The sequence below is a fragment of the Eupeodes corollae genome, chromosome 1, assembly GCF_945859685.1.
Source record: "Eupeodes corollae chromosome 1, idEupCoro1.1, whole genome shotgun sequence".
Classification (NCBI taxonomy): domain Eukaryota; kingdom Metazoa; phylum Arthropoda; class Insecta; order Diptera; family Syrphidae; genus Eupeodes; species Eupeodes corollae.
The window spans coordinates 217,354,440-217,380,018 of record NC_079147.1 but is presented as its reverse complement, the minus strand read 5'-3'; the positions used below and the strand labels follow the sequence as shown (position 1 = coordinate 217,380,018).

At 33.8% G+C, this 25,579-nt stretch overlaps 3 protein-coding genes across 3 annotated transcripts in view; 2 read left to right on the top strand and 1 right to left on the bottom strand.

Moving 5' to 3' along the window:
• The window catches only part of LOC129953681 (cytohesin-2), an 80,155-nt gene extending 67,742 nt beyond the window's left edge, over positions 1-12,413 (bottom strand). Inside the window, exons 1-2 of the mRNA XM_056067049.1 lie at positions 12,110-12,413; positions 11,477-11,550 (exon numbers count right to left, since the gene is read on the bottom strand). Of these exons, the coding sequence (XP_055923024.1) occupies positions 11,477-11,550; positions 12,110-12,185 (150 nt within the window). The 5' untranslated portion in view covers positions 12,186-12,413. The remainder of the gene's footprint in view (positions 1-11,476; positions 11,551-12,109) is intronic.
• Positions 12,414-16,178: 3,765 nt separating this feature from the next.
• Positions 16,179-17,868, top strand: LOC129942485 (SUN domain-containing protein 5). Its single transcript, XM_056051460.1, has 6 exons — positions 16,179-16,377; positions 16,427-16,655; positions 16,721-16,902; positions 16,977-17,069; positions 17,125-17,297; positions 17,738-17,868. Exons 1-6 carry the CDS (start codon positions 16,252-16,254, stop codon positions 17,760-17,762), a joined length of 828 nt encoding a protein of 275 aa, XP_055907435.1. The 5' UTR covers positions 16,179-16,251; the 3' UTR covers positions 17,763-17,868.
• A 2,355-nt stretch (positions 17,869-20,223) lies between these two features.
• Positions 20,224-23,067, top strand: LOC129941890 (uncharacterized). The gene is made up of 5 exons (XM_056050657.1): positions 20,224-22,122; positions 22,199-22,279; positions 22,406-22,588; positions 22,651-22,786; positions 22,853-23,067. The coding sequence occupies exons 1-5, from the start codon at positions 20,599-20,601 to the stop codon at positions 22,978-22,980; spliced, it is 2,052 nt and encodes a 683-aa protein (XP_055906632.1). The 5' UTR covers positions 20,224-20,598; the 3' UTR covers positions 22,981-23,067.
• The last annotated feature ends 2,512 nt before the right edge of the window (positions 23,068-25,579 follow it).

Sequence of the window (25,579 nt, the reverse complement as noted above, 5' to 3'; positions counted from 1 at the left end):
TGAGACGATAGATGGAACAGTGTTGCCAATAAGTGATACACAAACCGCACATGTCGACATTTAAACCACAATAAGAGGAATCGGTATTATTAATTAAAAAGTTAAACTAACTGAAGACATGTTCGAATAGAATCTTAAAGACCGAATTTCTGCGTCAGTGACCGAGTGAGTGAGTCCCATTAGCGATCGAATGATAAAAGTGACCACTACGGGATAAAAGCATTCGATGAGATTTATTCGTTTTATTTATTTTGCCAGACAAAGGATGGCAAAGTATGGATTGTTTTTGTTTACAAAATGATTCAGGTGATAAAAACAAAAATTATGTTTTTGTGTGTTTTAAAGCAAATAAACAATTATCAAAAGGTGAGATGGACCAAGCGAAGACCCTTAAAAGCTATTTTTTTTGTTAAATTGAGCGCTCACAAAAGTAAGATAAAATATTATCCCTTACACTTTAATTAAAAGGCTTCATATGTAGTTTTGAGCATACAATTAAAGAGATATATTCCAATAGAAGTTCCAGCGCCTTATGGAGGCACCTTTCTTTGCTGTTTGGTAGAATTTCACCTAAAAAGCTTACATTTATTAAACTATAACTTGAGAGGGAAAATTGGTTCGAATGGGAAATGACTAGACTGATAACGTTAGTGGTAATTTCAAATTAAAATAATTCAGTTATGTATGACTCGATTACTGATGCCGTAATTGAGCGCCTGATGTATTTTGACTTTGAGAAATGTTTTATGACTTAGATTTCTTCTACGACCCAATACTATTTAATTTTAATTTATGTACTTACTTACTTAAGATGGTGCTACAGTCCTGTGTGTACTAGGGCCTCACCTAACAAACTTCTCCATCTAGCTCCAAGTTGGGTGATGGCACTTTCCACTTTTGCACGCCACCTGATTCGTGGTCTTTCTCTACCTCGCTGTGGGTGTGGATTCGAAGACTTTTCGGGCTGGAGGATTGGTTTCCATGTGCCCTACTTGACCTAGCCATGTTAATCGTTGGACTTTTACCCTTCTGGCTAAGTCCACGTCGTTGTACAACCCGTACAGTTTGTCTTTCCATCTTCTCCTCCATTCGCCTAAGATGCATACGAGACCATAGATCACACGAAGAACTTTTCTCTCGAAACGACCCAAGGTGCTTTCATGCGCTTTTGTCATAGTCCATGCTTCTGCACCGTAAAGCAGGACGGGGATGAAAAGGGTCTTACATAGCGACACTTTGGTCCTTCGAGAGATAACATTGCCACTCAATTGCTTTCTTAGCCCAAAGAAACTGCGGTTAGCAAGAGTTATTCTTCGTTTGATCTCAGCGCTGGTGTTGTTTTCTGCGTTTACAACGGAACCTAGGTAGACAAAGTAATTGACTACCTAAAAGTTACGTCTGTCGATGGTGACGTTGTAAGTCCTTTTTTTAATTTATTTAGAAATTCTTATTTACTGGAAATAGGATATCACCTTACATATGTGTCCAATTATTGTAAAACAAATTGACAAATAGATTATTTCCGAAATTTTGAACTTAAGTTAACACTTCATCTACATTATAAAATTTTTAAATCAGAATATATCATTTAGGATTTGTAAATAGAGTTTTGTTATAGGGCAAATAAGCATTGGGCGCATTCACAAAGCTAGTGACTACGTAGTCAAAATTCAACTAGCTTTGTGAATGCAAAATTGCACTACAAAGCTAGTCAATCCGCAACTGTCATATTAATGAAAAATACAAATATTTAAAATAAGAAACATTTGTATTTTCAAAACTTTAAATAGTTGTTTTCTTTTTAAATTCAATAAAACCAAATAGAAGATATAATATGATTGATTTATATTTGTATTAAAATACCGAAAGATTCATTCCATTTTAAATTCTTGTGTCCTTACCGAGCAGCTAATTGTGAAACGTCAAAACCAGTGTGCACTAACTTTATAGCCTACATTTTTACACTACGTTGGTGGGGAAACTTCAAATACTTTTGTAGTTGCATTTAGCCAATCAGAATCCCTTGACTACGTACCCACTAGCTTTGTGACCATTATCTTAAATCACCAGTAATGAATTTTCATCCACATCCTTTGAAGGAAACTTTATTTTTAATAGTAATTGTAGTAGTAGCAATAATGTAGCCTTTCAACAAACTTATCATTAATTTTGAATAAATACCTCAAGAACAAAAATCATTAGGACATGTTCATAGTCATATTATAAAACGGTTTGTATTTTTTTTTAATTTGAAATCCTCGAAACTATTCTGCTTATTGTTGGTTGACAAATTCCATTAGAATACTTTAGTGACCATTTCAAGCCAAAAATCGTAGCATTGTTAAGGCTTAGAGACTTGCAGATATTGGCAAACCTCTCATTTAAGTTCGATCTTCAATATTTAAAGGGTAAATTATAAACTAGGCAGTATATTTATGGAATCGATATCTTTCATAGAAATCGTCGCCATCCACTTTGGGGAAGTAGCTCTTTCATTTTCTGTTAGGTGGTACCATTAAAACATGTAGCAAAATATCAAATTCATTTCAATTTTTGGGTTTGTTTTTCAAATAAAATGTTTTGCATGTAGTTCTTTCATTATCATTTAAAAATTGGAATATCATAAACTGTAGTCTAGCAAAGACAAAAATCAGAACTGATCAAAGAACTATTAATATGTTCTTCTGTAAAAAATTGTCAAAAAATGTTATGGATAGGAAAAAAATGGGGCATACTGTAAACGATTTTTTTTTTACAATTAACCCACCAGCCCTAAAATTTAATTGGCGAATGAAGGGATATTTGTGTACAAAAAATTGCTTTGAAATGCTTTTACAATCACAGTTAAATTAGCACTCATCTCTTAAAGAACGGTGACGATTTAGCGATAAATCTAAGAAATTCAAAACTATATTCAAAATGTAGTATTGCCAAGGATACTTTAACCGACATTTTTACTGCCGACCTTGAAGTCCTCTTTTCGTCCACTTATCAGTTAAAAATGTATCCAATGAGCCCATTAACTTTCAGAAATCTTCCTCCAATCGCCAGTTTTTTTTTTTTTTGAATTCCCAAAAACAAAACAAGACAACCAAACAAAAAAAAACCTTCATCGGCAACACTAAACTTGAAATGGGATTGCTAACAAAAGAGAAACCACAAGGACCACAACAGCGTAATAACGAAAAATACCCATATGAAAATAATTTCACTGTAAAGCAATTTATTTTTATGGATTTTTCTCTCTCTCCAGTCGATGGATGGCGCTGGCGGCTGAATAAAGAGCATTTCCTTTGCCAAAAATACTCCCGCAATAACAAAAAGCAAACAAAAATTAAAATGAAAGAGCCGATCGATACAAATGAAATGACAGACTGAGTAAGAAGGGAATTCCCTTGTTTAATATGTGGATCTCTGGCTCTGCAGCTTCTTTAAACATGATACTCATACTCAATGCAAAAATGAAAAATAAATAAAAACACAGATGGAAGATGAGACGTGGGAAGCTGAGTCGCTGGGTGTGGAGTTAGTAGATAGGTAATAATATTACAAAACCATTTTTCTTTCTCACGTCATCATCGTCATGAGGGAATCGAGGTTTTCTTTATCATGTTCTTCTGTGTTTTTTTTTTTTGTTTCCTTTTGTAATTTTATGCACACACGGACACGAGTATCTACTTTTTGACTTTAATTTAAGAGGCGAGAAAGATGAAATTGGATTTTTGGATTGGCACGTTTAGAGGTCAAGAAATAATACAACAATAGCAACAACAACAAAAAAAACATAACAATAACAATAACAACAAGCTTTTCTAGTGCGATGTGGATAATTTATGTTAATGGAGTATAATTTGAGAGCAATAAATGAATCAAGTACATATTTAAGTGTAAATTTAGGAAGGAAATCGGGGATGAAGCTATGTTTAAATGAAATTGTGGTATACCTCATTTAATGTGGTAGGTATGGTAATCCAAACAAAACGACGAAATATTGATGGAAATGTCAACACAAACAAACACAAAAGGTCAAATAGAAAATGTAATGCAGTTATTCATTTTGGTTGGCATAATAAGGTCAAGGGTTGTGCAGGTGGAATAATATAGATATATGATAATATTATCATACATATATGTAGATAAGTTCCTGTGTAATCGTTATATGATTTATAGACACTATTTCCTTTCAACTTGAATAAATACATTATGAACATAATACATTGGAAAATCTTCAACAGACTTTTGATTTTTCAAGGAATGATGTTTCTGAAGACAAGTATTTCCAGTTAAAGGGTTCAAGAGTGACTTTAAATTAGGACAATTTTCTTTAATTTAACAACGAAGTAATTTTACCTACAATCTAATAAAAGAAGAGTAGGGAAAACTAATGGCTTCAAACAAGAAGCTCTTACCAACTGTAGCATATCGAAAGGTCTGAAGGAGTTTATGCAAAAATGTTTCGAGATTAAAGCCAAAGTTATTCTGCACGCCCTTACTAAATTTGTATGTGCTAAATGATGACCACAATGCAGAATTGAATCCACAATTGAACAACATGCTCAGATCTTCTAGGGGTATTGACACCAGTCCCCCAACAAGTGCAGAGATAAGTAATGCGATACATCTTCTAGAGAAAAACAAAGTTGCTGGACTTGATAGTATTCCCGCAGAATTCCTAAAAGCAGACCCTGAGGCAGCTTCCCGTATTTTGCTTAAACTTGTGCAGGCGGTCTGGGAGAGTCCCTTGGGTCCCTTGGGTAAGGGACTGGAAGGATGGAGTTATTGTAAAGTTACCAAAGAAAGGAAACCTAAAAACTGTAATAACTCGCGCGGTATCATAGTATCATTTTACCAAGTTAATGGCAACTATTATTCTTGAGAGGATTAAGTCCAGGATCGAGTCTACCCTCAATAGGCACCAAGCGGGGTTTCGCAGTGGCCGATAGTGCGTCGACCACATCAACACCTTACGAATCATACTTGAACAATAATCTGAGTACCAATCACCGCTGTACCTAATGTTTGCAGATTTTGAGAAGGCGTTTGATCGGGTCAATCGTAAATGCATCTGGAGATCGCTTATTGCGCGAGGAATCCCTGAGAAAATTGTTGCTATTATTAAAGAATCGTAAAACAACGCAAGGTGTTTTTTGTTGCACAATGGACAGCTTTCCGACTCTTTCGAGGAGTGAGACAAGGACATGTCTTGTTACCAATTCTGTTTTTGCGGGTGATTGACGATGTGATGACTGACACGGTGAGTACAAATGAAAGACGCGGTATCCAATGGAGTCTGTTTGACAACATAGATTATGCTGACGATATAACAACATAGATTATGCTGACGATATAAGTCTCATGGCAAACAGCACGGCAGGCTTAAATCAGGTGTGTAATTCGCTGCAATTAAATGGAGAGGTGGCTGGCTTAAGGATTAACACAAATAAGACCAAAGGAATGACCAACGGCCAAAGCACACAAGTTGTTTGAAGGCAGGGGACCATTGACGAGGTCGAGCAGTTTAATTATCTGGGAAGTTTTATAGCTCTCGATGGCGGAACGGACCCGGATGTTAACAGTAGAATAAACAAAGCCCGTAGTGCATTTTGAATCCTTTCTCCTGTGTGGAACTCTAGCAAAATGTCGCTACACACCATGTTAAAACTCTTGGAATCCAACGTCAAATCAGTGCTGTTATATGCTTCTTAAACCTAGAAATGCTCTGCCAACATCTCGAGCAGACAAGAAATTTCGTTCCGGATCAACAACAAGCTAATTTATGGGAAGAACCAAACGAGCAGTTGCAGTGCCTTTTTCAGTATCGAGGTTGAAGCAAACAAAATGCGTCTTTTCATCAAAGAGATTAACTTCGCATCGCAGACTTGGGCAGGACGTGGACATTGATGGGTATAACTTCGGGGTGCACTTAAGTTAACACTGCAAATGACATCAATGCTAAACTCAAGCGGAGAATAACTGTTGATAATCGCTCCAAGGAAAAGTTGTACAAAACCCTCATCATCCCGGTTCTGCTTTAAGGTGAAGAAGAATCGGCCCTCTCTAAGGCGGATGAACGCTCTGTTGGTACCTTCAAGAAGAAGGTTCTACGTACTTTCTATGAACCGATTTGTGTCTTTTGGCGGAGACGATAAAACCATTAAGTAAAGTACCAAAAGCCAAGCAAGAGGGAACAAGAAGTAGAGGTAGACCTCATCTCCGGTGAGTGACCAAATTGAGGCTGATGCAAATTCCTTTCCAAATACTGGAGTAAAAACCTCCAAGCTTTGTTAGTTTTTAAAAGACGAACAAATGTGATTAAAAACAAAAATTAATTAAAAGGATTGATCAAACAATGAACTCTGAGAAAAATCATGAATCAGGATTCTAATTAATGTGTGCCGTCAACACCTTCTTCGAAAGAATTGTATTACATTTGCAATTAATTATTCCATCATTATCTGGTCACTAATTTTTTGTTTGAAATCATCATCATTTGGGAGTGTTTTATATCAAACAGAAAAACAACTACAATAACAATACCAATATCAAACGACCTTCTTTATCTTTTCATTTCATTGAAAGACAAAACAACAAATAAATAACAAATGAAAAAAGCCCAGCAAAAAAAATGCCAAAAAAAGTTACACATAGAAAGTCAACAAACAAAATTTGAGTGGTAATTGTAGTTTTTGTCACGCAATCACTAGGACATAAATCTAATGTGTTAGCTTTCTTTTCTTTTTTGTTTGGATTTACTTCGAATAAAAATATAAATCTATTCCCTTGACACTTAATACTGTGTGTATTCTTTGAACTTTTTACCCACCAATTGGTCAAGTTAAAAGCTTTTGGAACATTGCCAAGACTATTACGATAATCAATTGTTAACTTAAATTTTGATCGAAACCAAAATATATCCATCTTAGTAATGGACTCAAAATCTAAGACGGAGACAATTATTACCAAAGAATAGCTAAAAAAGACATGTTTTTTTTTAGATTAGAATCTACTGTTTGCAATAATATCACTGCTGAGCTATAAAGATTCCAATGCTATATATCGTTTTTTTTTTGTTTCATATACTTAAAATAAAACATACGCAACGAACTTTCAATTCAACCATATTGCGAGGATTCACATTGTTTTTGTTGCACGCAAGAATTATTAAAGTAGAAAATTCAATTTGTGAAGTGATACACTGATTGTGTAGTAAATACATACCCACTTATGTGGTGCTAGACTAGACTAGCGAAGGTTCTAAGAGAACTGTACGCAGTTTTAATACCAATACACAACTAGGTTAATCTGCTTCTGGATATGTAAAAATGTATGCAATGATTTGTTCTACTTTGCTTTGCGTTTTACAATGCACATGTGCTTGTTTTTTTTTTTTTTGTTACGGTACACTAAAACTATAAAAGCTTAACAATTTTCTAACATCGTTAGAAGTTACAAAACAATTAGTATTTAAGTTAAACATAGGCACGTATGCGACAGATAAGTGTATTCACACGTAATGCTTCATTAAGTATCCGCATACTGACCTTAATCGTTTTTAAAGCTTTAAAATAAATAATTACATATATGTAGTTTTAATTTAACGTTAAGTGAAGCAAAGTAATATGGTCATTTATTATAAGAGTTGACAATTTTAATTGCATTTCAAGGAATAATACGTCTTGTTTAATATAACTGCGGCTGAGCTACAACATACCATCGAAATAACTTTGGCCATCATTGAGATGATCTTCAAAAGTTGTCTAATTCTGGTCTATATACCTCAGCGATGGAGAGAAGAAAAGGTAGTTTTCATTCCCAAGGCGGGAAAATGCTCGCATGTCAATCCTAAAGATCTAAGACATATTAGCCTATCATCATTCATTCTCAAAACTCTGGAACTATTGATTGATATCCATGTACGTAATAGCATTGATAAGAGACTATCGATGTCTCAGAACGTTTACTGCAAAGGGATATCGGTAGAAACAGCCTTGCACATTCTGGTAAGAATTATCGAATACTCCTTAGAGCAAAAGAAATATACTATGGTGGCCTTCCTGGATATCGAGGGGCGCTCCCAACAACGTTGACACATCCGCTATCACTTCTGCTATGACGACCCAAAACGTCGAATACTCACTCTGTGAGTTGATTAATCTAATGCTAAAAAGCAGGATCATCAACTCTAAGATTGGGGATTTTTGTACGAAAAGGTCAGTCGGTAGAGGCACTCCACAAGGTGGTTTCTGTCCCTGTATCGAACTGCATGAGTCTGGTAACTCTGCATTCGATGTTTTCTATATAGTAAGAAAGAGTATAAGAGAATGTAGAGCCAATAAGAAATGTAAAAGAAGAGCAGAGACTTGATAGACTTCGACCGAGATGGTCGATCTTAAATAAAACGGAAAGATAGTGGTTTTTGATTAATTTTCCACTTTAAAAGCGTTGTGTTTTTATTTCCATACAGAAGTTGGAATTGCGGAAAGAGCTCGCCACTGATTTGTCGATACAGTCCCCTCTCCTGTGGAACCTAGTGTTAACGAACTGCTAATATCCCTTGAGAGGGAAGGCTACAGAGTGGTTGCGCATGCCGGGAAACATTCTAATACACTGAGAGACCTCCTCCAAAACGCACTCAATATGCTCACTAGAAGAGCCGATCACTTCAGACTTAGTATTAATCCTCAAAAAACAGACCTCGTCCTTTTTACACGGAAATACAAGATCCCAGTAATTGTACCTCCTTCAATAAAAGGTGTACCACTATTTTTTAACAATGAAGCGAAATATCTTGGTCCTATATTGCACAAAAAATTAAGTTGGAAACCTAATATTCAGTAAAGAGTCAAAAAAAAGCTACAGTAGCTCTTTTCCTTTGCAAGAAAGCCATAGGAAGCAAATGGGGTTTTCAACCTCGCATAACCTATTGGCTATACACATTGGTCATCCGACCAATACTTATGTACTGCGGACTGCACTGGAGAAAGTCACATACTACGACAAACTCAGCAGAATCCAATACTGCATGTAAACTTCTGCTAAACGAAACAGCTTTTGCGATAGCAAACTCTAGGTGGCCTCAAATGACTTCTGCAGGAGCTGTATGGACGAGGAAGAAGAGGAAACAATCTCTCGTCTTCTCTGCACTTGCCCTGCTCTTTCACTAAGACGCAAACGTCATCTGGGAGACTACTCTTTTGATAGTCCCAGCGAACTAGCTAAAATGGTTATAAAATATATTTTTCGTTTATAAAAAGCTCAAATTGGTTCAACTAGTAAGAAGTGATTCTCTAGATTGATGTGGTATCACATTGGGCCTTTTCTTTTGGCCTAAGTGTGTGGATTTTGAATCCGCAGCCACTTTAACCTAACCTAACCTAAGATAACTGCTGTTAGAACTTATTTATATAAGTGATCAAGATGCTAAATTTAAATTCAATGGACTCAAAGATATCGTATAGCATAACTTTACAAGTGTAGCTTTAAGCTTAAGACTACAATATCGATAATCTGAAAGGAGTGGAGAAAGTTTTTTAAAAAAAACTTTAAAGTCCAAATGCCAATTTAGAGGTTAAAATATTAACATAACGTAACATTGTTCCCTGAATAAGTTAATTCAAATTTGGATCTAGAAAATGCCTCAGGATTAGCCAAAGCAGGAAAAGTTTAATAATAAAAAAGAACCAACGAAGCCCCAACAAATATTTGCCATCCAATATAAGGAATCACAAGTTAGTGAAATGCAAAGGAGCAACATCTGTAGTTTTACATAAAAACTTCTAATGATCGGATCAATTCTAAATAGTTGCCTACATAGATAGATCTTATAAAAAAGATGAATCAATTATATTTTTTTATTTACGGTAAATTGGTCTGTTCCATCATTTTCAATGATTTTGATTTTTAATACCAAGTTTTTTTGATTTATTTTATTTTATTATATTTTGTTTAATGACCTTGAAAGGATTTTGTAATTAGTAATTTATAGCAAAACAACAGACCTCGTATTCGAAACTTTTATAAGGAGTTTCGGAAGATATATAATATCTTATAATTTTAGATAGGAAGTTAGGAAAGTAAGAACATAGTAAAAGCTAAATTGATCATCAAGTAAGTACACTGTATTGTTTTGAGATCGACACCCGCATCCGACCAAAAACAACAAATTTACAATTAGATGCAGATTTTTAAGACTTAGTACACAATTCTGAAATATTTGATTGTTGTTTCAAAACAAAACAACAATTGTTAACAAAATCAATATACCTACATATATTATTTGAGTTTTTTTGTAAGTAAAGTAAAGCAACTAAATTATCAAGTCTGGCGAGTCTAGACTTAAACAAAAATAATTATTAACATACTGCGTTATCTTTTGCCATATTTGGCGTCCCACTGTCCTCAAATTTAAATTGCTAATAATTAAAGAAAATAATCACACTCAAGCAAAACAGAAACAAAAAATCAAATTCTGCCCACCTAATTAAATTACCACACGAGTCTACAACAACTCAAAGGCGCACCAGACAAGAAAAATAAAAATAAAAATAAAAACAAAAACAAAAGAAAAAGAAAAAAAAACACAAAACAGAGCAGAGCAATGCTGAGCACATTAGCCTATTGTGTGTTCCAGATCCTACATAAAACATAATCCAAACGTCCAAGTCAAGTACCGGACATAACTTTGCGGTGACTTTATTGTTCTTTTTTTTTTTGGTTTTTATGTTTTTTTTTAAATATTTTCGTGTCATTGCACTTAACACATTGCCATTTCTTCTAGGCCTTTTAAAACACCGGTAAAGTCGTTTCGCAAAGTCACAAACAATCTTCCCATCAACTACCTAGGTACATTGACCTAAAAAAAAATATTAAACAGTCTCAGTTTATTGATTTTGTCTTCTTGAAGATAAAAAGAAAGGCCAGAAGGGTTTTTTATTATTATTTTTTTTTCTTTGAAAAGATGACAAGCCTTTCTTCTGTGTAGTGAGCATTCACCTATCACCTTGCAGGCAACTTTCAATACTAATTATTCAATTTTTTGTTGTTTTTATCTGAAACAAGTACTACACACAGTTAAGATAAGGCAGGCGCCTCAAATTCAAGATGGAAAATACAATGAATACGAAGTTTTTTTTTCTCTAGTTGTTGGGAGATAATTGAGGAACATACTTGCACTCGCGCCAAAGTTTGTCGCCAGCCACTTTAACATACATACCTCTACTATCAGCCCAACACGTCATGATCAACAAAAACCAATATAACCACCTAATGTCATTGACCTACTCTGTGGTTCTAAATTTAAACTTAAAACAAACATCGACTCGAAACAATGCATTTAGATGGGCACTAGGTCTCTATACAGCAAAGCAAAGCAGGGAAGAGAATCCACTCGAAAACAAGGTCATCACCACCTACTTTTAGCTTCTTAGAGCTGTGATAAGATAAAGAATATAGAACTTAAAATTATAAATAAACTCACCTGAATTTCAAGTAAAAGTTCCTGCTTTCGTCTTTTTAATTCTATTAGAAGTTTCTGTTGTTCTGGCGTGAGTTCTGAAAAAAATAAATACAAAAAATCAGAACTCAAATGAGGAATCTAAATCTATGACTACTGAGGCTTCCTCCCTCCGACAGCTAGAATAACGAAGAGGAGGAGGAGGCCTCAAGTAACACAATATAGTTATACACTAGCGACTCGAATCGAAAAACCCCAACGACAAACGAAGCGGAAGAGAACAATTATGTTTGATTTATTAATTTTGGACATCGACACAATTTGTTGTTGCTTTATAATAAACAACAGTTAGTTAAATAATAGATTTGTATGACGAATATAGAGGAGGCTCGAGTTTCCTCGGTTGTTAAAGAAAAAAAAAAGAATATTACATCGACATTTTTCGATTTCGTTGTCTTCGCTGTAACTCGGTCGATTTTCAATTCACCACGGACTTTTCGACTTGATTTTTTTGATTTAAATTTGATTAAATAGGAAATAATGAAATTCATTTGAACATTGAAACTTTTCATTGAAAAAAACACAAAATAAATCACAAAGAAAAGTGTTTTTTTCATCGAGAATGAGACCATAATTAAATAAAAAACAAAAACCCACCTGGAGTCGCAAATTCACCACGGCCATTCGATTTGGCTATCGCACCATACGACCGATTATCCATTGTACTAATCATAGTTAGTTTCTTTTTGTTGTATTGTATTAATAAAACGGCACACCAAATACCAATTATATTAAACACACACGCACGATTTTATTTTATATAAAACATAACAAATTATTTTATTAACTTAACGAAAAACAACACCCGACACGAATATGAACTATTTTGTATTTATAAATTTTTATATGACGATAATTGATGATAAAACAAATTGAAATTGTCTCTTTCTTTCTCTCTCTCTGTATACAAAACACTGTGCCCTAGACAGCCATTTTGGAAATTAATTTTCTGTTATTCGAACATCAAAAAGAAAATAGGTGTCAACTTTTCGATTTCGAAACAAAAATGCAGGGATGTTATGGGTATGTGTTTTAAACGAATCTATGGGTATGAACACACGAGGAACTTTGTTTTTAAACAAAGCTATTTTCTAGGGATGAACTTTTATAACTACGATAATTACAAAATATTTCTTTATGAGCAAATTGATATTGGAATTTAAAAAAAATATCTTCGTTTATATATGTCTGAAAAGAAAATAAATGTTTTCCATTATAATTTGTTTTCATAAAACCTACAGTCTCGTGGTAGAATTTTGGGAAATTGTGAATTCTGGAAAATTAAATATTTTAAAGCGATTGATCTCCTGTTTGTTGTCAACCACGCATTGATTTCATCTATTCTTTAACGCTTCTAGTCGTTCTGTAGGCTGAGTGGAAATATGGAGAAACCTTAAAACTCGATTTTTTATTTTGTCAAACTTTATAATAAAAGATATCCATTGCTTATTTCAAAGAAAATCTTATCGAGGCAAAAAAAAGCCAAATTAACAAAAATAATACCTTATTAATAGTTCAAAACATATGTTGCATATTCTCACGACGATACTAAAGACAAAACAACGAACAAAGTAAAATTTGTAAATAAAATCGATAGTACTATATATATTATAATTAGCGACAAAGCCTCCATCACAAATTTCAACCAGCTGCTTAATGGTGATGAAGTCAACGATTCCGCCAGCGAGCATCTTCGTCAAATCCATTTGGTTGACGATCTAGAGTTCCACCCACCCGACCAGAGTGAAATAAAATTAGCCATCTCCAGGCTGAAGTCGAACAAAGCGGCCGGTGATGACGGTCTGCAGGCTGAGATTTTTAAGTACGCTGGAGCAGATATGGCAAGGAGCATGCACCAGCTAGTTACTAAAATTTGGTCGGAAGAAAACATGGCCGACGAGTGAAACTTAAGCATCATCTGCCCGATCCATAAAAAAGGTGACCGCCTTTTCTGCACATACTACAGAGGCATTAGCCTTTTAAACATCGCGTACAAGATCTAGTTCAGCGTAGAAAAACGCAGAATTACCCTTGCTAAGCAGGTGAGGAATAAGGCTCCATAGCGAAGTACCAAAGAGACACTGTACAAAACTTTAATGATCCCTGTCTTTCTGTATAGTGCAGAAGCAATGACCCTCCCCCAGGCGGATGAAGGATCTCTTGGTATCATCGAGAGGAAAGTTGTGCGTACGATCTATTGTCCGGTTTGACTCAACTGGCAAAGTAGCATCTGGCGGAGAAGATTTAATTAGGAGTTATACCAGCTGTACAGCGACTTGCCACTGGTCAAAAAACTGCGTGTACAACACTTAAGATGGCTAGGGCATGTCGAGCGAATAAACATCGAAGTTCACAGCCCGTAAGGTAATCAACGCCAAGCCTGAGGGAACAAGAAGTAGAGGCAGGCCTCATCTCCGGTGGAGTGATCAAGTTGAGGCCGATGCACGTTAACTTGGTATTCGAAACTGGAGAATAAGGCTTTATTGATATCAGTCGATATTAAATGTTGTTTTACAAAAGAAACCATTAAAAACGTTCATAACATTTTCTTTCGGGATAGATTTTCTTTGCAAATTTCTTTCAACATGATTTTCACAGAATGTTTACATTAAAATAAACACATTCAACTGTTTGTCGTGATGGTATCCAATTAGAATAAAAAAGAAAAAGAGCTCTATTCAAACACTTCTACACTCGTGAAGCTGCAGAGGAATGCTCAAATTGTGAAACACCTCTTACAATCTGGCACATTTTTGTAGACTGCCTGTTTCTCGAAAAGCACATACTGGAACAGACGACGTAGTTGTGACTCTGGCAAAAATCTTAGATCCATCAAATGTCAAAACTATCTATCGAATTAAAGCTGCCATATCTGCTCACCAGAAGTTTGATGAAATTTAATTAGTTTAGTTGCTAAAGTTGTTATCTTGTAAAAATGTAAATAATTTTATCCTTTAGCCTTAGTAAATTAAAAACGGCATCGCATGGTACGGTTACTCTGATGCCTTAAATAAGTAATTTATAAATTTAGTTTGTAAGTTTCTTCAATAAATAAATAAAGTAAATAAGAGCTCTATTCATATTTCAAATTCAAATTTTGTTTAAATGGGTTTATGTGATATAAAGAAGAAAAACAAAATAGAATGCATAAAAATAACAAAAAAATGTATGCGAATACATAACAAAAAAATTAAAAATGTAAGGAAAAAAGGGATAACTTATCAATACTGTCACTTTGATTCTCTATCATCAATTTTCTCCGATTTAACTTGCAAAGCACTAAGATAACATTAATTCAGAATACATTTATTTACATTTATCATCAAAATACCAAATTAAAGCTTATGACAAAAATATATTTAAAGCTAAATATTGAGAAAGGCAAAGCCAATATTAATTCCTTACCTGACTTTGAATCAATTTATGCTAAATTTCATAAACAACTTTTATACATTTCACAAGATTTTAAACTGTAAAGTGGGATATTTTGGTTTCCTCAAGGGTTTTTAAAGTAAACAAGCTTTTAAACACCTTTTAAAACTAAATGCCCATTTTCGGTTCATTAAATTTTAAAAGTGTCATTAAAAAATTAATATGACAGATTGACAGCTGATGTTTCGCTTAGTAAAATTTGTATTTCCAATATTTGGAGATACAGAATGAATAGGTTAATAAATTCAACATTGCTTTACCATTTATAATATTATTTTTATGATTTTATCTGACGAAGAAGAACATCATATAGTTATTCGCCGTTCAAGACGATTTTGTTTTTACATTTTAAGCTTGGTGAAACTGACAACATTTTAAGGCCTGATAAAATTTAAAAAACTTCTAGATAAAAGTGCTTTTAGTGTTTCTTTATGAAATCGGACATTAGATTCATTAATATAACGAACAAAAGTGAAGGGAGGCAGATATATGTCTAAACCCGAAAATGCACCAATGTTAACTCTTTTTTACTTCCTATAAAATGCTATAAGCCTTAACGAAAGTGTAATGAAATAAATCGAAAAACTTAACAAAACCCAAAAAAAAATTAATAAATCTGAAAATATTTTCGGAAAACCAAAACACACTGCTTTAAAAGAAAAAAGGGGGCTATAATTAAATACGAAGTGTTTGTCCCTATAGTGTTTAATGATAATTAAAAGGTATTTAAAATTATTTATATAGCTGAACCACGTTAAAATTCAGAAATTTACCACACTTACGAAAACAAATATTGCAATAAAAAATAAATAAGAAATGTAAAGCTTTTGTTATACTTGTAACATGTTGATAACCCTGATTCTTACAAAAGATGATATAATAAAGATATTCGTCTTCACTATAATTATGACTCCTACTTTTCTCGACTTAAATAAAGAAATAATTATATTCAGCATTTTGGCTTTCACTCTATCTTACAAATATTTGTTTTATATGTAGCATCCCTTTTAGTGGCAGGAATCAAATGCAAATAAACCTTAAATGCTACAAATGAAGCACTTAACATAAATAAGGCTTAACTTCATAGACTACCTTTTTAAAAAAGTTAGCACTCTGAAAAAAAGAGTATGATGCACGTAATTTAAAATTGAATGAGCCCATAAAATTTGCGAATTTATAATATTTATATCATTATCGTAGGTTCCTACTATACTAACACTATGTTTTTTTGTTTAATGTTTTAATGAGCAAATAGACACTGATATTTTTCCGTCAATTAATTTATATGTATTTTATTTATTTTCGAAATGGATTGTCGTGTATCTATTATAAGTGCAATTTTAATAACTGCATTTGTATATACATTGCTCCATACGCATTTTTCATCTATTACAAGATTAGCAAGACTTCAAGATGACGTAGAAGAATTAACGGTAAGAATATTTATAAAGAACAAAAATACAATATGTCAAACATTTTTAGAAAGTTATTTTAGGCCGTAAGCCTGATGAAACTCTAATACCACAAATTGATAACTTTATTAAGAAACGTACTCAAGGATTATGGGATGAATTGACTTCAGTTAAAAAAAGACTCGATGTTATCGATTGGAATGTTGATGGAACTTGTGGTTTTTGTAAAAAAGCATCATCACCTACAGATTTGCAACTAGTCATTGAAGAAGAACCAAACTACGCTTTAGAATCAATTGGTCTGATTTAAAAGGCCATCATAATAGAAAGAGCATCAAATTAACTTTTCCTTTATTTCACCCAGGTGCTTCAATAGTTCACACAGAAGATGTTCCGTTGAATTCAGCTGGTATCTTATATAGAGTCTTTAATGTAAAGCATAAATCTAACCCTCCAGATAATGTTTTGAATCCGTCAATGCAACTTGGAAATTGTTATGGTTTCAAAGGGAACAAGTCTTCATTTACGATTAAGCTATCACATAAGGTCTTATATTTGTTATTTGTAACTTCTTTTACATTCAAGTTCTTCAAATTCTTGAAAATATTTTATTTATGTAGATTTTTATACGGGCTATTACCGTGGAACATATACAACAGTCTGCTTCTTTAACGGGTGACATTTCGAATGCTCCCAAGGATTTTAACATTTATGTAAAGCTTTAATAATATTTTCTCATTAACTTAAAGTTAATGTTGTATAATTTAGGGAGTTGAAGATGTAAAAAAGAAGAAGGAGATTCTTTTAGGTTCATTCCAATATAACAACACCAAAACCAAACGAGCGCAAATGTTTCATTTGAACAACGATCAAAGTTTTAAGTATTGCAAAGTTCAAGTTTCATCAAATTATGGTAATCCTGACTATACCTGCATTTATAGGTAAGTAGACACTACTTATTTAGCAACGCATTTGTCATGGAAATGGCTTCTCATCTTACTGTCATTTGTCAAAATTGAAGACTAGCGAATATTATTGACATAATCATTTATTTTTTTTAAATTGAATATGATAACAGTTTGGGAGAATATTCGGTGATTTTAACATTATTTTAGAATAAAACTAGTAATATCTAAGAATAATAATTGCGAAGCCATTTTTTGTTTGTTTTTGACATTATCAAAAATGCTAGTTTGGTATTTGTCTCATTTTTTGTTATTTGTCAAATTTTTCACAATTAATAGAAATTGGAATAAGATTGTGGGATTTGGAAAATAAAATACACATATCAAATAAAAATGCTACAAAGATATATACATACATACAAACATATAATATGAAATAATTTAATTTCTTATTTAAACTATTTTCTTTTTACTAGGATTGCAGTCCATGGAAAGTTATAACAAAATCCAGGAATCGATTTTTTAAATAAGTTATTTTTTTTAAAACTGTGTGCTATATTTAAATACTATTTTTAATAATAATCTTACATAATTTTAAAAAAGTGCATATAACACTATGTTTTTATTAAATGCCATCGATTTTCTACGTTATGACCCTATTGAACAAAATCTATTCAATGACATTTTTTTAAAAACCTAAATCAAAATAAAGCTAAGATTGGCTGCGTTCAATCTCAGACAGATAGGGTATCCGGATACCTTTATGTTAGTGTTTTACGTGTAATTTAACAGCTGAGATGTCAAAAAAGGAATCCAAAGGTATCCAAGAATGGGTTATGTAGGTATCTGACAGAACAGCTGATTCAAAACATGGTTGAGTTTCAAGAAACTTGAAAATTGATCCTCGTTTCTGTTAGGATAGTTTTCTGTTAAACCAGAGATTTCGCAAGTAAATTATTTAACATAGATTACAGATTAAGGTTATCTTTTATTTATTAAATTGTTACGCACCTATCAATTCATCATCGTCCAACGAATCAGTTGAATTATCCATTAAATGTTTTATCTTACAACAATTTTGACTTCGAAGCTTAAATGTTTCTTTGCTTTTTGTAAACAGCTGAATTGTTTTTATTTTTTGACAGTTATCTCAATACAGCTATCCAACTCGTTCAACAAGGTATCTAAACATCCACTTATCCATGATCCCCTATCCATTACGAGATTGAACGCAGCCATTGTAAAAATCAGGTGTCAAAAAAATTGAATATAGCTCTTGCGGTGGCAGTTGAACAACAACAAAAATATGAAATGAGAATTGACACTAGATCCCCCTCTTTTTTAACCCTAATGGATTCACAGAACATGCCCTTTGCCCTTTCCTATAAATGAAATAAGTCTTCCTGTCCTTTGAAGTAACATATTAAAAAAAAACATTCAGTGCCAGATCCGGTCAATTGAATATAAGCTGACCCAAACAATGGCTCGAGCTCTTCTATTTTATACGCTGCCCATTTGCTTTATTTACTCTAGAGATAATTTCATTCAGAATAGTTTAGTATTATATTGCGTCTTTCCGCTGATCTCAACCACAAGCCTTGAAAAGATTCAAGGTAATTAGGTCTAGACATAAAGCAAACCATCCGTTTATGACACTTAAAACTTTTTTTATAAACTTATTAACTCACTCTGGATGCTGAAAAACTCCATTCACATAAGAAGTAAGAAGTTTTTCAGTGGAGTCAAACTTTTTAACTTTCTAAGTAGCCGGTTATAGTTATCAGTCAAATTTTCAATTTACATTTTAAGACATTTTAGAGCATTATTTTCAGCAAAATACGAATGACTTAAATAAGATGAATTCTAATGTTAAGTTTTTTTTCAAAAATAGACAACGCATTAGCTTAATCTATTTCGGAAAGGGGACAGTTATAGCTTTGTTGGTTTTCATCATTGAACATTTTTGTTCAGTTATAGATTTTTCTTTCTTAAAAAAATACAATATAATAACCCAGCACTCTTCTTTTTTTTAATTTTTCAATGAAGAAATAGTTTTCAATGCACTGCTGATTGCTGATTTTACATTTCGGAACATAAGAGTCAAACTGCAGCCAAATTAATAAACGTTCGCATAACGAAGAGTTCGGTCTTGTTCCATGTACTAAGTTCAAAATATTGCAAATAAAAAAAACCTACTAAGTGATGTATACTAAGTTAAACCACCGAAGAAGGTATATGAGCGAAGGAATAAGAACCAAATGTGTCAAATTAATTCCAAAATAAACCAGTTCCAATTGTTAGACAATCAGCCATGAACCAACAGAAGAAGAAAAATAAGCAACACCAAGTATGCTCTAATACAAGTGCTATGCGAGGAGTATTTCAGGAAGAAATATTGGTTTTCCAATTGAAATATGAGGAAGCGGTTGTTGGAAATAGTTGGAAATGATTTCCCAACTCGACAAATCTAGCACACATTGTTATAACAAAATTAAATTAACAATCTTCACTTATTTGTTTCTACTTCAGTATAAATATGACATTTGTATCTTATTCCTTCGCTAAACCACCTCATTTAAATTATTAAACGTCACATAGTAGGAATTTTGTTTTTTTCATAACAATTTGAACTTAGTCTATGGAATAAGAGCAAACGTCTATGGAATAAGAAATGCTAAATTCCAGTCAGGATATTTTTGTGCAATGAAAAATTTTCAATGATATCTGTTATTAACGTGTAGTATCCGTGGCGTGATGGTTGGACTGTCAAGTCAGTAATGGTTAAGAGTTGTTAATAAATTAATGGTCTAAAATATAAACATATTTTGATTTGTACTAAAAATATAATACCGAACGATTCCGTGGAGAAAACACAGTAATTATTTACATTCACAATAGTATTTATTTCCACCATTGTGACTGAATGCCAGAATAAACACACAAAAAGGAAAACCGAAAAAATAAACCTAAAACTGTCAGCTGCGAAACGAACGAAAAAAGGAAAATACGAAAAAAGAGCAAAAAAAAAGAAAGGAAAATTGAATTTTCTTCATCTATCACTATCATCTTCCGCAAGAACTACAAAAAGATTCTCCTCAAGAAAAGTGTATTTTCCTTGAAGGAATTTGTTGTATTAGTCACTTTTTCCATTCCGAAAATAAGGAAAAATCCTTAAAATCATCGTACCCATGACCCGCATGTTGTGTTTTTCGTAAATAAATTTGTAACTTGCCTACAACACCCCAGGTAGACAAGAGGAAAAACTAAAAAATAAGTAGGTAAATAAGAGATAAGTTCTCGCTTGTGTGTCAGTGTCCAACGTCGCACCGTGTTCCCTATGGAGACGCAGACGACTGACAAAAATATTGAATTTGCCCATCATCCGCCGAGACCATGGGTGGATAAGGGCAAGTGCAACAATAACAATCTTTTCGAAGACAAAGAGAACTTCTGCGGAGCTGCAGAAGCTGGTAAGTTGAAATTGGACAAATGCCAATGCCATCGTAGTCAACAGCAGCAGCAACAAATCCCAGCTATCGAGCTGCCAGTGGCTGAAAGCTTTACTGCAGATGAAGCCGGTGGTATTGGTGTTGTAAACTTACACCCATCCCAGACGACGGAAGCAACAAATGACACCCGGTTCAACGGTGGCGACGAAGATGAATTGCCCAGCACTGCTTTGGCTGCACACTCGCCGCCAAACTCTAACCGAACCTCGGTTAACAATTCCACCGACAACCTGTCGTACAACAGCGACAACTATTACGTCGACGAACTGATCGTCCTGCAGAACACACTCTCCGACGAGGAGGTCTCACTTAATTCGGATGATTGCATCTACGCCTATCGCGGAGGAGCTGAATTCGATATTGCCCTGGAACCAGCAAGGAATAACAATGCCGAAGACGAGACGGACTTCCTCGAAATGGACTTTGATCCGGATCCCTCATCGGAAGTAGATCCCTCAATAGAGTTGCGCTCATTGCAATATCCTCCATCTATTTTCTTGACCAGTTCGGCGAGTGTAGGAGGACCGAACTTGCCCGAGAGGCAACTATTTAGTTCGCCAATTGAGGGAGGCGATTCAGCACTCTGCCACCGATGTCCAACAAACAAGGACTTTGCAAAACTCTCACTCAATTTGACACAAATTAAATCGAGTTCGGTGGATGGCGACGATCGTATATCTCCAGTGACTGTCTCGTGTACCACAGATGACTCTAGATCAAAGGTTACTGGCGCCAAGCCGAAGCGCATAACAGAGCGAAGCATTTCCATGACAAAGAACCGCAAAACGCAGTTTCTCTATTCAAAAATGAACAAGAACGGTGGAACTACGGCATCTCTATGTTCAGCTGGTAGTTTAGATGAACGCGCTGGCGTAGCTGGATTCCCCCCGCTGCACAGCGCCAATGCATACACTCGACGTGATCTCTCTGATGAAACGTGTTTAGATTGTCTGGAGAAGGAATTCCTTGCTAATACAATTGGAAAGCCAATCGAATGGTCTGATTGTCCAAAGTGCAAGAACAAGCGAAGTCTCCACATGATGTCTGCGTTTGGACATTGCAATAGCAGCGGCAGCAGCCGCAGTAGTAGTAGCAATACTGGCTTAGGAATGAGTTCAAGTAGTAGCGTTTTGTGTTCCACCAAACCCCCGCCCTCATCGTTGAGTTTCGACTTGAATGACTTATTGCCAACGGCGCGAGAAAAGGCGGCTTATAAGGCTGATGAAGCTTGTTATAGTGGTAATAGCAGTGGTAGTGGTTTGCATAAGGGAGCAGCAATTGTCGAGACCAAAAAGCTAACGCACAAGAGTTACCAAAGAGGATCATCGTGTGATAATTTTGATGGAAATAAAGTGAGTAGATTTTTTTTCTTTTGTTATAGCTTTCGGGTTATTAAGTTGGGTCTTGTTTTATTTTATATTTTTGTAGCTTGCTAAGAGATCTTCCGATCAAGTTGTTTCAACATTTCCAACTTTAAATGCTGACGAAGGAACAATAGTGCAGGCACTGGTAAGTTTAACTTTCTTGGATTTAAAACATCAAAATCTTGTCAATTACAGTTTAAACCTAACACTGAAGAAATGGTCTTGAATGTTTGCATTTTATAAAAGAATAACTAACTTATTTTTGTTTTAGGAAAAACTTCATATTCCTTTCAACAAGGAGCTCATAATATCATATTTCCAAGCAAGTCCACCTGAATTTAAAAATCTCAAGCAATTTATTCTCCATCAATCCAAAAAGAATTGTAATTTTCCAAAGTTAATGAAGCTAATAGAAGTTGCATGCAATAACAAAGTTAACGTAGAATTCCAACCGGTAAGTTATAAAATACAATTATTATTATTTTTATTAACACTTTATTATTGTAAACAATTCAGGATAAACAAAGTTTGGATAGAGAACCAGAAGTTCAAGAAGTTCGAGTGGCTGATATTCTACACCAATGGACAAGAACAAATAATCTTGAATTACTTAAACAATTAGATAAGCGATTTATGGAGAGTAATGTTTTGGGTACGATTTGAAATTTTATTAAAAAACAATCAAAATACAATAATTAATTCTGTTTTTTAATTGCAGGAAAATTAATTTATATTATAAGACAAGCACAGCAAAGAAATAATGCAAAACCACTTGCAGATTATATTTCTATTCCGCAGTATTATAAATCTGGATACATTTCTATTGTAACCAAAAAAACAAAATAAACAAACAAAAGCAAAGCAAATCAAATCAAATGTTAAACTGTCTACCTAGTAGTAAAATATGGTAAATTTAATTAAAATAAAATAAAACTTTTCCTAGAATCAACTGAGTCTTTTTTTTATTGCTTACAATTCAAAGTAAATTAAAATAATGAAATTTGGATCGTAGAAGAATTTAAGAACAAGAAACGTATTTAGAAGAAAGAATATGATAATTAGATATTTGTTGAGGTTCTCAGGGTAACAGGTTCCTTTCTATGTAACTAGATTCCACTTTTGATTCGTACTACGAATGAAAGTAAAATCAATCGGATGCCGGTTATACCAACATGTTTTCAAAAAATGTTGTACTTTCGAACGATTATCGAGTTGTTTGACAGTTTGAAAAACAAAAATTAAACATACAATTTTTGGAGAAGAATAATTATTACAAAAATGGACACCGTTTGAATATGGTTTAATTTACAAGGAATTGAAGAACGGTACGAGCAAGTTGAACGCAGAAGAATAAGATATAATTATAACATACGGTAGAATATTTGAACGCATTCTTAATGACAAATATATACTTTAGTTTTGTTAAGAACTATCGTCTTTCTAACTTAACACCATATTATCCAACATGAAGACAAAATGATGTTCCTATTGTCATTAAGTTATCAGCAGCATTGAAGGTTTTGGCAATAGGAGGTTACCAAAACCAAATCGGTGGTGACAAAAACGCTGGACTTGCACAACAAACCATGTCAAAAATACTTGCCAAAGTTTTTACGGAGTAATTGTGGTGGTAGATGGAACTCATATTCGCAACATTTTACTAACACTTTGACAAAAAAACTTAGCTCGCAAACACATTTGATGTAGAGTGATTATTTTTGATTTTGTCTTTTTTTGAATTCTTCTTTCGAGTTACGTCTTACGTAGTTTCTTGCTTATTCGAAAGTTCATAAGAATATTGCAGTTGGCATTCCTAGAACTATTCGATTCTAGTTGTTTCGAAAGTAGTAATAGATACATAGTACCAATTTTTCGAATTCGAGCATTTTCATTGTAGAATCGAGTTACATAGTAGGGCCACAGAGTTGATATGTTCCTTTTGTAGCCAATTTCGCTAATAGGTCATCAAAAAAAAATACGTTGATTGTAGAGAATGTTTAATTTGAAAAATTATATAACTGACATTTACTTCCAAGTAGTTTTAAACATCAATTGAGGTTTAATTTAAAATTTAATTAATGGATGATCATGCATTCTAAAAAACATCTTCAAAAACGTTCAGCTCAAAGTAAAAATACTGTGCAACTACAGTAGCCGACAAAAGTCTACATACGACCACTTTTTTGCCATTTTATAAAAACAAAAGCTTTAAATACAAAAATTATGATTTAAATCTATTTTTAGTAATTTTTTTATTCTTACTCAAAAAAAAAATGGATTTTTTTACTTTAAAATATTTGAACTAAAAAAACAGTTAAAAAACACTGACAAAAATGTACATACGACCGACAGCAATGTTTTTGTTGTTGACTACTAAACGAGAAGTACCGTTATTTATTTATTTTTTTGGTTTCTTATATTACCAAAGCATTGTACAAAGTAGTATACAGTCGAAGTTTAAACAGTTTCAACTAATTTTTAATTCCAATAATGGCTTCTCGCAAACAAATTTCAATCAATGTCCGAAATTTGTTTATAAAACATAGAAACGAAGGAAAATCTTTTGGTGATGTAGCAAAGCTATTAAATTTAAGAAAGTCTATAGGTCGGACCATTTTTAGTAACTTTAATAATACTAGTGCAGTTGAAAACGTGCCGCGTAGTGGACGCCCGAAAAAGATCAATCGAAGAGAAATAAGCTTCATCTTCAAGAAAAAGAAGCAACAAGATTGGAAACTACTGTGCAACCACGCACTATTCAAAGAATCTTGAAGAAAAACGGCTAACACAGCAGAACTCCTAGAAAAAAACCCTTTATAGACGATAAATATCGAAAACTTCTATTGGAATTCGCCCAAAAGCCTATTGAAAAAGACATGGACTTCTGAAAAAGAGTTTTGTTCACTGATGAATCGAATTAAAACATATTTGGAAATGAGGGGAGAGAAAAAGTGTGGCCCAAGCAAAACACAGTCATGGATCCGATGAACTTAGTCTCTACTGTTAAGCATGGTGGAGGCAACGTCATCGTTTGGGATGCTGTCGCTGCGTTTGGAGTAGGAAAATTAGTGTTTATTGATTGTAACATGGATCGCTTTCCGTACAAATGTATTTTAGAACAAAATTTGAAACCATCTGTTGATCCTTTAAGTCTTGGGCACAAGACTTTCAACAAGATAACGATCCCAAGCACACGGCTCAGATTGTGAAAGATTGGCTTCTATACCATGCTCCTCGACAACTGTACATAACGCCTCAAAGCCCGGACTTGAATGTTATTGAGCACGTGTGGTAGATTCTACAGCGAAAAATGTGAAAACATAATATTAGCAATGCTCCAATGCTTAAGGAGAAGCTCCAGTAAGAATGGCAAAATATTACATGAACTGAGCTCGAAAATTTAGTTTCTTCGATGCCCAGACGCCTACTGACAGTTATAGATACC

Bases quoted from the DNA above. Each gene is read 5' to 3' on its own strand.
- LOC129942485 (XM_056051460.1), top strand. From the start codon at position 16,252: ATGGATTGTCGTGTATCTATTATAAGTGCAATTTTAATAACTGCATTT. The intron at 16,378-16,426 runs GTAAGAATATTT...AAACATTTTTAG, and splicing joins ATGACGTAGAAGAATTAACG to AAAGTTATTTTAGGCCGTAA. The intron at 16,656-16,720 runs GTCTGATTTAAA...TATTTCACCCAG, and splicing joins CTACGCTTTAGAATCAATTG to GTGCTTCAATAGTTCACACA.
- LOC129941890 (XM_056050657.1), top strand. From the start codon at position 20,599: ATGGAGACGCAGACGACTGACAAAAATATTGAATTTGCCCATCATCCG. The intron at 22,280-22,405 runs GTAAGTTTAACT...TTTTTGTTTTAG, and splicing joins GAACAATAGTGCAGGCACTG to GAAAAACTTCATATTCCTTT. The intron at 22,589-22,650 runs GTAAGTTATAAA...TAAACAATTCAG, and splicing joins TTAACGTAGAATTCCAACCG to GATAAACAAAGTTTGGATAG.